At 42.8% G+C, this 13,170-nt stretch overlaps 1 protein-coding gene across 1 annotated transcript; it reads right to left on the bottom strand.

Annotated features, from left to right (window-relative positions):
* Positions 1-845: 845 nt before the first annotated feature.
* On the bottom strand, positions 846-12,123 carry si:dkeyp-72h1.1 (uncharacterized protein LOC799956 homolog). Its single transcript, XM_046293171.1, has 4 exons — positions 11,820-12,123; positions 4,838-4,942; positions 1,957-2,125; positions 846-1,648 (listed from the first exon to the last, which is right to left on the bottom strand). The coding sequence occupies exons 2-4, from the start codon at positions 4,922-4,924 to the stop codon at positions 1,593-1,595; spliced, it is 312 nt and encodes a 103-aa protein (XP_046149127.1). The 5' UTR covers positions 4,925-4,942; positions 11,820-12,123; the 3' UTR covers positions 846-1,592.
* Positions 12,124-13,170: the final 1,047 nt, after the last annotated feature.

Here is a 13,170-nt window from a genome sequence, read left to right as displayed (position 1 = left end):
AAATGTAACCATTATATCAGACTCCAAACTATACTGAAAAAATATATTAACGCAACATGCAACTATTTCAATGATTTTACTGAGTTACAGTTCATATAAGGAAATCTGTCAATTGAAATAATTTCATTAGGCTGTAATCTATGGATATCACATGACTGGGCAGGGGTGCAGCCATGGGTGGACCTGGGAGGGCATAGGCCCACCGAGGCCAAGGAGCCAGGCCCACCCACTAGGGAGCGAACACTCCTCAGTTTCATCAGCTGTCTGGGTGGCTGGTCTCAGATGATCACGCAGGTGAAGAAGCCGGTTGTGGAGGTCCTGGGCTGGCGTGGTTACACGTGGTCTGTGGATGTGGAGGTCCTGGGCTGGCGTGGTTACACGTGGTCTGTGGATGTGGAGGTCCTGGGCTGGCGTGGTTACACGTGGTCTGTGGATGTGGAGGTCCTGGGCTGGCGTGGTTACACGTGGCCTGCGGTCGTCAGGCTAGTAGGACGTACTGCCAAATTTTTTAAAACAACGTTGTGCATGTGTCGTTTATGGTATAGAAATGAACATTAAATTCTCTGGCAACAGCTCTGGTGGACATTCCTGCATCTAGCATGCCAATTGCTCGTTCCCTCAAAACTTAAGACGTCTGTGGCATTGTGTCGTGTGACAAAACTGAACATTCTAGGGCTGCCTTTTATTTTCCCCAGCACTAGGTGCACCTGTGTAAAGATCATTCTGTTTAATGAACTTCTTGATATGCCACACCTGTCAGGTGGATGGATTATCTTGGCAAAGCAGAAATGTTCACTAACAGAGATGTAAACAAATTTGAGAAAAATAAACTTTTTGAGCGTATGGAAAATTTCTGGGATCTTTTATTTCAGCTCATGAAACATGGGACCAACACTTTCCATGTTGCGTTTATAAGTTTAATGAACAAAAACAATCCCAGACACGCTATGAAATTGGGCAAAATATTAAATAATAAAACCAGTTATGTGAAAGTTGTGTTTTTTCAAGTACATGTGCTTTGTAATACAATGATGCTTCAAATCCTGTTGTTTGAAAGGAAAACAAAACTGTAATAAGGACTAATAGACAATAACATGCATTTGAGCAGAAGCTGACAGCTATACAATGATGAATTCTCCTCTTCCAAGCTCACTGTGTAAATCTGTATATCTACAGTATACATACAGTTTTCATAAGAGTACAGTGTTCTAGACTTTGGTCTAAGATAGCCAGATACATTAACATTTTATATACCGAGGCGTTCCTGTCTTTAATTCCAATATCTTCAGATCACAGATAAACTCTGAAAGGGGTGTAACTTAATAAAAAATGGCATTGTGAAACATAAAAGTAAAACAGGCAACAATTGATTTACAGTAGCAAGCTACCCACTAAGGTTTGGCACGTAAGAGCTATTTAAGACAATCGTGCAGGACTCGGCCCCACCAAGTGGTGTGGAGGTCTACCAATGTGTTGGCGGTTCTATTAATTAAGGGTTTAGCCTGAAGACCCTCCCTCCTCCTTGCTGCTGTCCATCATAGAGAAACTCATTGTTAACGGCTGGAATGGTGCCAGCACTGCGAGAGTCAGTTTTAAACTCCTCCCATCATTCTGTCAACTTGCTCTTCGTCTTCGGGCTGTTCTCCACCTGCCACCAACACACATATTTAAATACATTCCATTTGGATAGCTACATTTTGCTTACAGTCTTCCCCCCTGACTACAACCTACAAACTCCTAGTCTTTTCCAGTATTCCGAATCACAAACCTCAATACTATTGAATAGTTTTAAAATGTTCTAAACTTCATTAGGCACAGCAAGTAAGAGTTCCTCAGGTCCTCTCTTTTGTCTGAAGTTTGCTTCAGAAAAATAAACTGTTTCTATTCTATTGTCTCCTGGAGAGCCCTCCTGGTTTTCACATCTCTTGGCTGTAAATAGATTTTAGTGGTTCTCACCTACTGCCTGGGCCTCAACCTCTCCGGAGTCGTCGTCAGGGGAACTGGGGTCATCAGGGGGCCAACGGAGCTCGCCACTCTCCACCTCCCCACTCTCGGAGGGCTCCACCACGATGGACGGAAGCCGCTTCGACAGTTTGGGGAACCGCTCGTGGGAGTCCGGAAAGATCTGGAAACACAATCACGTCGGGGTAACCAAAGAATAAGGGGAAGATCTGGGAAACAGGGTAAGGTTTGGGGTGTACTGAACAGAACTGAATTCAACACTGAGTTGCTAGTAAAGCCAATCCTGTTGGATTACTTTCATAACACCACTGTGTGAGGGGGGGGATTACTTCCATAACACCACTGTGTGAGGGGGGATTACTTCCATAACACCACTGTGTGAGGGGGGATTACTTCCATAACACCACTGTGTGAGGGGGGATTACTTCCATAACACCACTGTGTGAGGGGGGATTACTTCCATAACACCACTGTGTGAGGGGGGATTACTTCCATAACACCACTGTGTGAGGGGGGGGGATTACTTCCATAACACCACTGTGTGGGGGGATTACTTCCATAACACCACTGTGTGAGGGGGGATTACTTCCATAACACCACTGTGTGAGGGGGGGATTACTTCCATAACACCACTGTGTGGGGGGATTACTTCCATAACACCACTGTGTGGGGGATTACTTCCATAACACCACTGTGGGGGGGGATTACTTCCATAACACCACTGTGTGAGGGGGGATTACTTCCATAACACCACTGTGTGAGGGGGGATTACTTCCATAACACCACTGTGTGAGGGGGGATTACTTCCATAACACCACTGTGTGGGGGGATTACTTCCATAACACCACTGTGTGGGGGGGATTACTTCCATAACACCACTGTGTGGGGGGATTACTTCCATAACACCACTGTGTGGGGGGGATTACTTCCATAACACCACTGTGTGGGGGGATTACTTCCATAACACCACTGTGTGGGGGGGATTACTTCCATAACACCACTGTGTGGTGTGGGGGAGATTACTTCCATAACACCACTGTGTGAGGGGGGATTACTTCCATAACACCACTGTGTGGGGGGATTACTTCCATAACACCACTGTGTGAGGGGGGATTACTTCTATAACACCACTGTGTGAGGGGGGGGATTACTTCCATAACACCACTGTGTGGGGGGATTACTTCCATAACACCACTGTGTGGGGGGGATTACTTCCATAACACCACTGTGTGGTGTGGGGGAGATTACTTCCATAACACCACTGTGTGAGGGGGGATTACTTCCATAACACCACTGTGGGGGGGGGATTACTTCCATAACACCACTGTGTGGGGGGGTGAATTACTTCCATAACACCACTGTGTGAGGGGGGATTACTTCCATAACACCACTGTGTGGGGGGGGAATTACTTCCATAACACCACTGTGTGGGGGGAATTACTTCCATAACACCACTGTGTGTGGGGGGGATTACTTCCATAACACCACTGTGTGAGGGGGGATTACTTCCATAACACCACTGTGTGGGGGGGGAATTACTTCCATAACACCACTGTGTGGGGGGAATTACTTCCATAACACCACTGTGTGTGGGGGGATTACTTCCATAACACCACTGTGTGAGGGGGATTACTTCCATAACACCACTGTGTGGGGGGAATTACTTCCATAACACCACTGTGTGTGGGGGGATTACTTCCATAACACCACTGTGTGAGGGGGATTACTTCCATAACACCACTGTGTGAGGGGGGGGATTACTTCCATAACACCACTGTACTGAAGGAGGAAGAGAGGGGTCAGCGAGGGAAACCTGCAACTGCATAGGGGGCTAGCTGGTTGGCTGAGAAAGTAACAGTTTGCCCCTGGATTAGCTGCCATCTCTTACTTGAGAGATTTCACTGGCTTTAGACAATGAATTGAGCCAAATCCATAAAGACCCTACATGCACATGGCCTTCTAAAAGTAATGACACACATTTTATTTACTTTGGAGTCACAAGAGAGAAGCCAGTTCTTTGGAGGTACCTTTGAAGTCAATGGGTCTTTGAAGTCACTGGGTCATACAAGTCACTGGGTCGTACAAGTCACTGGGTCTTTGAAGTCACTGGGTCGTACAAGTCACTAGGTCTTTGAAGTCACTGGGTCTTTGAAGTCACTGGGTCTTTGAAGTCACTGGGTCTTTGAAGTCACTGGGTCTTTGAAGTCACTGGGTCTTTGAAGTCACTGGGTCGTACAAGTCACTGGGTCGTACAAGTCACTGGGTCGTACAAGTCACTGGGTCGTACAAGTCACTGGGTCGTACAAGTCACTGGGTCTTTGAAGTCACTGGGTCTTTGAAGTCACTGGGTCTTTGAAGTCACTGGGTCTTTGAAGTCACTGGGTCTTTGAAGTCACTGGGTCTTTGAAGTCACTGGGTCTTCACTGTAAAAAGTTAGCAGAAATCAGATGGGATTTTTTCCAGAGGATGAGAGGAGGATGAAAGGGGAGGCTGTGATGGAGGTGCAGTCAGAAATAGCCTTGCTGTCAGTTTAGAGCAATGGAGGGACATTTGCACTTGTCATGGGTCTACAGGGAAGTAGAGAGGAGAAGAGAGAGATCTGAGAGAGTGACATGGAGTATGTGTGTGTGTGTGTGTGTGTGTGTGTGTGTGTGTGTGTGTGTGTGTGTGTGTGTGTGTGTGTGTGTGTGTGTGTGTGTGTGTGTGTGTGTGTGTGTGTGTGTGTGTGTGTGTGTGTGTGTGTGTGTGTGTGTGTGTGTGTGTGTGTGTGTGTGTGTTGCTCATCATTTGGTTGTGCATGTACACAATTCTTATGTTGTGCTGTAGTGTGTGTTGTTGGTTTTATTTTTTTTGTGTCTGTTTGAATTAGTCCCACCTGAAAGGATATGCCCTCGTCTGCTGGGGCACCTCCGACGGTGAAGTCTCCCACCGTCGAATCACAGGTGTTCATCACTTCTGTCATCCCGTCAGTAAGCCTCGCCTTCACCCAAACCAAAACAAAAAGAAAGGCGGACATTTTCTCAGTAACAAAGCCATAAAGTACGGCCCCGTTACAAACCAAACATCCCTACAACTAGTCCCAAGGGCTTAACAGGTGTGAACAATATTGGCAGGGTTTTTTTTCTAAGTTGCATACATTTACTTTAGATGGAAAAATACTTTCATTGTAAACTTAAACCACGAACTAGATACAAATCATGTAGAAAATATAATGCTGCTATATATGATCCTTGAGAACTAACACTCACCTAAATAAAAGCTAGACAGTTTGAGCAAAAGAACACAGCATTAGCCATGGCAAAATGTATGAAATTGCAGGAAATTAGCTTTGAAACTAACATTTTATTTCAGCTTCATGGCAAAATGTGTAGAATTACAAGAAATTAGCATTGAAGCTGAAGAAAAAAAATCTGTAGAATTGCATGAAAATAGTTTTAAAAAATGCTAAAAAATACAGTGCCAAGATGGAGCTTAATGACAGCCAATCATGCTCATGGGGAGCATGGGGGGGGAGGTGCCATGCTCATTGCCACGCCCACCACCTAAGACCCTTTTTGATCTGCCAAAGAATAACTGTAATTGGGAAAGTCTATCTAGTACCATACTCCTGATTCCTATCCTCTTCTGTTTTTAGCTGTGAGTCTCATCATAGCAAGATAGCACAAACCCGGGGCAAGTAATGAATGATTGGTTTGGAATTGGGCCTTTCTGTGTCAGTCATTAAGGCTGTGTTTACACAGGCAGCCCAGTTCTGATCTTTTGACTAACTGTTGGAAGAATATCTGATCTGATTGGTCAAAAGGCCAATTGGCGGAGATCAGAATTGGGCTGCCTGTGTAAACACAGCCAATGTACATTTGCGTATTTTCATTTCTCATTTGCCAAAGAATGCTACAGGGCCTGATTCTGCTCATGCACCAACAAAATACTCTCAGCAAATTGGCAATGTGTTGCAAGAATGTTAACAAAAGGTTATGGGAAAGCTTGAGTTCAGGTAATGTCTGCTGCATGATATCACAGTATCATTAGATTGTGCTCTTGGTAAGCCGTCATTATAAATAAGAATGTATTCTTAACTGACTTGAATAGTTAAATAAAGGTTAAATAATTTAATGAGAATGTTACCTAACGTTTACCTAACATTTTGGAAATATCCTCCATTACAGCAGGTGGAGCTATGGGGGTAGCCAGTTCAAAGCTCAACCACACCATTTAGATTTTTGCTGTGTCATAAAATTAACCTTGTGTGTCTAAATGATGTATACTTTACTTAATCTTTTTCCACTGAGTCTGTGCTACAGTCTTCACTGCTCTACTCGTGGCAAGAAAAATGTTCATTCAAACGAGCATTCTTTTTATAGAGAAGATGAGGGCGTGAGTTGGAGCATAATGTCTGACATGCTCCGGGGTGAAGTTTCCCCTAAGTACAGATCAAGGATCAGCTTCCTCTCCCCCAATCCTAACCTTAACCATTAGTGGGAGAAATGCTAAACTGACCCAAGATCAGTGAACTTCACCCTACTCTGTCTGACACCAGGAACAAGGATGCAACTGCTGCTGGGAATGTAAATAATTCAGGTTTAACATGTTCAACATTAAAATGAAGTTGTTCTGCTTCGGTGCCAATAAGGGAACAGTTGTAGCCTTATTCCCTTTTGAGTTCTAGTTTCAGTCAGGAACGGAAAATCACTAGCATAGTGTGCGTTTCTTTCAAAACAATGCATTTTATCCAAGATAAAGATATTTCATAAAACTAAGCGGCACTGAGAACAGCTGGGAAAAAAACCATAACTTTTGTTTAGAACTTTCATCAAATAGTAAATCCAACAAGTCTCCACATTCACTTCCACATTTTTACTTTGGTTGGAAAACTGATTTTTTTTTGTGAACAATTGTTTTCATTGAGTCAATCAATTGGTACAATCAATGAAAAACAATACAATTGACCATTTTTAGGACAACCCCATCTTCCACCTCATCCCTAGGAAAGTTTTATATTTATGTTTATTTATACATTTTTTGATATAGTATTTAAAAAAACTTTCACTAAAATACATGTGAACATGGTAACAAGTACAGTCTTAATATTTCAGTCAATTACTAACAATTTCGACATGGGAAAGTGAGTGATTGGCAAATCGATGACAGTAAACCGATCAATTAGGTGCCAGGGAGAAGAGAGAACCGGAAGACGGGCAGGAATAAACATCACACAAGCCCATCACTAACCCACCCATCAGCTAAGTGTTGTCTTCCATTTTACAACATGATTAGTTGAATCACGTGTGTTAAACCTGAGCTGGAACAAAAGTGTACTCGCACTGCTCTCCACACTTGACCTGAATGATGGCAAAAAAACAGACTCACAGTCCATTAATAATCAGATGCTTTCGTCCAAAGCAGCTTTCAGTAAACACTTCAACGCGGAACGTGTACTGTAGTTCATGCAGCAATGGGCTATTTATTAACATTGTTACCAGTGCCATGTTCAAACTCATTGCACCACGGGATCCTCACAGCCATCAAACTACACAGAGCCACTCTTTTCCATGCTTTATGCTCTGGGTTATCGTATCTGATCGTTTGGACGTCTGGTAAGCATCAGAGCCATCATCAGTCCTAATACTAGTGTGTGTTTGTGTCTGTGTGTAAACGTGCGTGCACATGTGTGTGTTTGGTGGGGTGACTAATCTACTGCACACCCCCTCTCTCTCCCCCCCAGCTGTTGCCATGGAGACATGGTGGGCGGTCAATAATCAAGATGTCTTTTATGAAAAAGTGCCATACTCCAAAGTGCCAGTGGGTGTTGATAGCGTAAGGATGTGTCTATTGTTTTGCCCAGTCCTAATAACAAAGAATAACCTTAGGGTTAGTCAGTTGTGACCAAACTGGGTTGGATTGGATGGTCTATAGGGGGCTGGAAGGGATCTATGTGGAGGAAAGGGCCAAAAACAGGACATATTTTATGGAAATGAGGTCCATACTCAAGAGGGTATGAATGGTGAGTGGGCAATTGGATGTGTGTGTGTGTGTGTGTGTGTGTGTGTGTGTGTGTGTGTGTGTGTGTGTGTGTGTGTGTGTGTGTGTGTGTGTGTGTGTGTGTGTGTGTGTGTGTGTGTGTGTGTGTGTGTGTGTGTGTGTGTGTGTGTGTGTGTGTAGTACTATAGCCCAAGAGAGCCAGCTGTGACATAAGTGTTTGAGACAGGATCCGAGCCCACAACAGTGACAGATTCTAAGATCCACATAATCAAAGTCACCACAGGTTTATGTACAGTACCTGTTACACAGCCACAAGCACCCAGCCATTGCTCCCCTATCCTAGGATCAACCAGGCCCAGAATTAAAATACATAACTCATCACACATAACATAGTCTCATCAAGGTTACAGTAAGAAGCTGGCCTGACATTCCAATTCAGTCAGCGCTTAGATCTCTGCCAAGAATCAACACTATGTCAATAGGGATGACTGAATATCAACCACATGTCAACGAAGCTCTTATTCGAAAGGGGAGTTAAAACAAATATCCTGACTGTGGTGACTAAAGAGCCGAATGCACTTCTAGAAAGAATGTTCACCACATGGCCCAACCTGCCCCTTCATGCTATCACTGTCATACTAATCCTGGCTTCTAATAGGCCTATAGACATTCTCATCCTGGCCTATAGACATTCTCATCCTGGCCTATAGACATTCTCATCCTGGCCTCTAATTGGCCCATGGCCCACTAATCCTGGCTTCTAATTGACCCATAGCCATTCTCACCCTGGCCCCTAATTGGTTTGTTTATGGATATACAGAGCATTCGGAAAGTATTCAGACCCTTGGACTTTTTCCACATTTTGTTACGTTACAGCCTTATTCTAAAATGGATTAAATGACATGTTTTCCTCATCAATCTACACACAATACCCCATAATGACAAAGCGAAACAGGTTTTTTGACATTTTTATATATATATATATATATATATATATTTGTATATATGTAAAAACAGAAATACCTTATTTACATAAGTATTCAGACACTTTGCTATGAAACTCGAAATTTCCAAAGACTCAAAGTTTCCATTGATCATCCTTGAGTTGTTCCTACAACTTGATTGGAGTCCACCTGTGGTAAATTCAATTGATTGGACATGATTTGGAAAGGCACACACCTGTCTGTATTATTGTCCCACAGCTGACAGTGCATGTCAGTGCAAAAACCAAGCCATGAGGTCATCGGAATTGTCCGTAGAGCTCTGAGACAGGATTGTCTCGAGGCACAGATCTAGGGAAGGGCAGCATTGAAGGTCCCCAAGAACACAGTAGCTTCCATCATTCTTAAATGGAAGAAGTTATGAAACCAGCAAGATTGTTTTTAGAGCTGGCCGCCCGGCCAAACTCAGCATTCGAGGGAGAAGGACGCCCCTAAGCACACAGCCAAGAAAATGCAGGAGTGTCTTTGGGGCAAGTCTCTGAATGTCCTTGAGTGGCCCAGCCAGAGCCCGGACTTGAAACCAATCAAACATCTCTGGAAAGACCTGAAAATAGCTGTGCAGCGACACTTCCAATCCAACCTGACAGAGCTTGAGAGGATCTGCAGAAAATAATGGGAGAAACTCCCCAAATACAGGTGTGCCAAGCTTGTAGCATCAGACCCAAAAATACTTGACGCTGTAATCGCTGCCAAAGGTGCTTCAACCAAGTACTGAGTAAAGGGTCTGAATAGTAAATGTGATATTTACGTTTTTATTTTTAATATATATATATATATATATATATATATATATATATATATATTTGCTTCGTCATTATGGGGCATTGTATGTAGATCGAGGGGGGGAAAACAACGTAATACATTTTAAAACAAGGCTGTAATGTAACAAAAATGTGGAACAATTCATATAGTGTCTCTGTGATAGAAGACAATGAATTAAAAGGAGAATTTATCCAACTAATGTGGGCCGGCAATGGCGCTTATATTGCACACTTTATTATTGTGATTAGACTATAATCCAATTACAAATGCAGCACACCCTGCCGACATCAGAGCCCTTGTTAGCGCATACCCTTCTCATCCGCGAGGTGTGAGTGGGACAAACAAAAAGAACTGGAGTGGGGGATCAAAGGAGCATATACGTGTTTGGTGCCATTTTCTATTGAAACAAAAGACCCCGTCTAAAACTCTCTGTGGGGGTGACATCATTAGAAAGGCTGTACGGTTGCGTTGATCAAACTAGTTGCAGATAGATAACATGAATAAACTCAAATGTTATTATATTACAAAGACTAATTCGCTTGTTTCCTGTTCAAGTTAGCTTGCGTGTGTTTATGTGCGTATGTCTGTGTTTGTGTTTGTGTCTGTGTCTGTGTCTGTGTCTGTGTGTCTGTGTGTCTGTGTGTCTGTGTGTCTGTGTGTCTGTGTCTGTGTTTCTGTGTCTGTGTTTCTGTGTCTGTGTTTCTGTGTCTGTGTTTCTGTGTCTGTGTGGAACATGATTTTTTTCTGAGTATCCTTGATTGATTTTCCAACCCTTGTCGCCAGAGAGCGACAGGTTAAACGTCTCCAATTTGAGGGAGCCTTTGACGCAGTTAATTTCTCCTTTCCTCCAACAATACAAAGGCAAGTAAGGTGTAAGGCTAGTGATGCTAGTTTCACCTGCTCCCGGCAATATGGAAAACCATATCTATTCAAATCTATGGAAATGACACACGTAGCATAGTCCACCGCATTGCAAATTAGAGTTATCATTAACCAATGCTGAACAGGTCTTAGGGCCTCAAAACATCAGAGATTCAAAACTGACACTAAACTGATTTATCAAATGCATATGCATATTCTGCACATGTTATTGTTGCTTATGGGGATAAAAAAAAGTTTAAGGAAGTAGAACATTTTAAATAAAGGTCAAAGGTAAGTGTACTATTCAGAAAACCACAGGTGCAAAGTTTGCACTTCTGAAATTTGTATCACATGAATACATTTTTTACAAAAAAAAACTTTCCATATGACAGACAGATGCTTCAATACTTGTGTGTAGCTTGAGATCTGGTTGTGTGTGGCCTGCGATCTGGTTGTGTGTGGCCTGCGATCTGGCTGTGTGTGGCCTGCGATCTGGCTGTGTGTGGCCTGCGATCTGGCTGTGTGTGGCCTGCGATCTGGCTGTGTGTGGCCTGCGACTCTGGCCTGAAGAGTGCGTGCAAGCGCCCAATTCATTAGCTGGCGCAATTCAAATCCATGCAAATTAGTGAAGTCTTTTCATTTCACAGTCAGATGTGAAACTAATGTCAAACTAGAAATAGCACTCAAGCTTGTAAACCCTCTTGCCAATATGCGTCTCTACCGACAGAACGTGTTAAGGCATGGCACGGTATATTACATAATCACGCATAACCATTGCCCAAAGGATCATACGAGTCGGTTCCATTGCCAGCTCGGTTGTGAAAATAGCCATGTTCCAAACTAAATGCCAGTACATTATAATGTGTCATAGATGTGTTTATATGTTTTTAGTCATTTATGATCATCTGCACATGGCTTCAAAAGTTACACAATGTTATTTATATTTATAAATCACAGACCGATCAACTACAGCCTACAATATACTATCAATTAATGATACTTAGATTATTTTTGTCTGTGTTCTACGTGCATTTTTTTTATCTCTTAAAAAAAACTATTTTAGCTTCCGTACATGGTTTTTGTGTATCGGGAAGCTCTCATGATAATGCTGTGGAATGGACAGTTGGACACAAGCCAAGCAGTGGAGAGCTTAAAAGGGCACGCACTACAAACTTGTGATTCTGCTTATAAGTATTGTTGCTGAAAATACGTATGGTTGAAAATAGGTCTAAGAAAAAACCGACCATCACTTACCTTTATCGAACGTTAATGTTATTCTATGGTCTTTATTTATCCGCGGATGATGTAGGCTACTCAGATATACAGAGTGGAGCTGTGGTCGCCTGTCTCCGAGTTGGTACAACAATAACGTTCACTTGATTGTGTTTCTCTGTGAGCTTGCGGCTCGCCTCTTTGCTTACGGCGAAGTTCCGATTCCACTTTCCAGCGGAGGTAACAGCTTCAGGTCACTGGAGGACTGGAGCGTCTCCATGAGCGGTGTGAGTGTGTGCGCACACGGTTGGTATTTCTCACTCTCTGCGCGTGTCTCTCTGTCATGAGTAGGGCCGTGCACAGACCTTTTGGGGGGTATGTGCTCAAAAAAAGGGCACACCCCCAAAAAACAAAAAACACAGACTTGTTGAGCAATTATTACAAGAAGAGGGGAAAGCGGCACAATCTGTTGAGTAACGCATTTTCCGAAACTATTTTGAACTGTAATAAAGACTGCACTTATTAACAACGACCAACACAATTCCAGTCAAAATAGATTTTAAGAAATACTGTATCCTACCATGACTATATCCAACCCATCTCCATTTGTTGCCACTATCATGTATAGTGTAAAGTTGCCACTTTTCAAACTGTATTTGCCACATGCGGGGAATACAACAAGTGTCGACTTTACCATGAAATGGTTACTTACAAGCCCTTAACCAACAGTGTAGACTTTACCATGAAATGGTTACTTACAAGCCCTTAACCAACAGTGTAGACTTTACCATGAAATGGTTACTTACAAGCCCTTAACCAACAGTGTAGACTTTACCATGAAATGGTTACTTACAAGCCCTTAACCAACAGTGTAGACTTTACCATGAAATGGTTACTTACAAGCCCTTAACCAACAGTGTAGACTTTATCATGAAATGGTTACTTACAAGCCCTTAACCAACAGTGTAGACTTTACCATGAAATGCTTTACTTACAAGCCCTTAACCAACAGTGTAGACTTTACCATGAAATGCTTTACTTACAAGCCCTTAACCAACAGTGTAGACTTTACCATGAAATGGTTACTTACAAGCCCTTAACCAACAGTGTAGACTTTACCATGAAATGGTTACTTACAAGCCCTTAACCAACAGTGTAGACTTTACCATGAAATGGTTACTTACAAGCCCTTAACCAACAGTGTAGACTTTACCATGAAATGGTTACTTACAAGCCCTTAACCAACAGTGTAGACTTTACCATGAAATGGTTACTTACAAGCCCTTAACCAACAGTTTAGACTTTACCATGAAATGGTTACTGACAAGCCCTTAACCAACAGTGTAGACTTTACCATGAAATGGTTACTTACAATCCCTTAACCAACAGTGTA

This window comes from Oncorhynchus gorbuscha, linkage group LG12 (genome assembly GCF_021184085.1).
Source record: "Oncorhynchus gorbuscha isolate QuinsamMale2020 ecotype Even-year linkage group LG12, OgorEven_v1.0, whole genome shotgun sequence".
Lineage (NCBI taxonomy): Eukaryota > Metazoa > Chordata > Actinopteri > Salmoniformes > Salmonidae > Oncorhynchus > Oncorhynchus gorbuscha.
The sequence above is the reverse complement of the archived record's forward strand: the minus strand, read 5'-3'. Positions and strand labels throughout refer to the sequence as shown.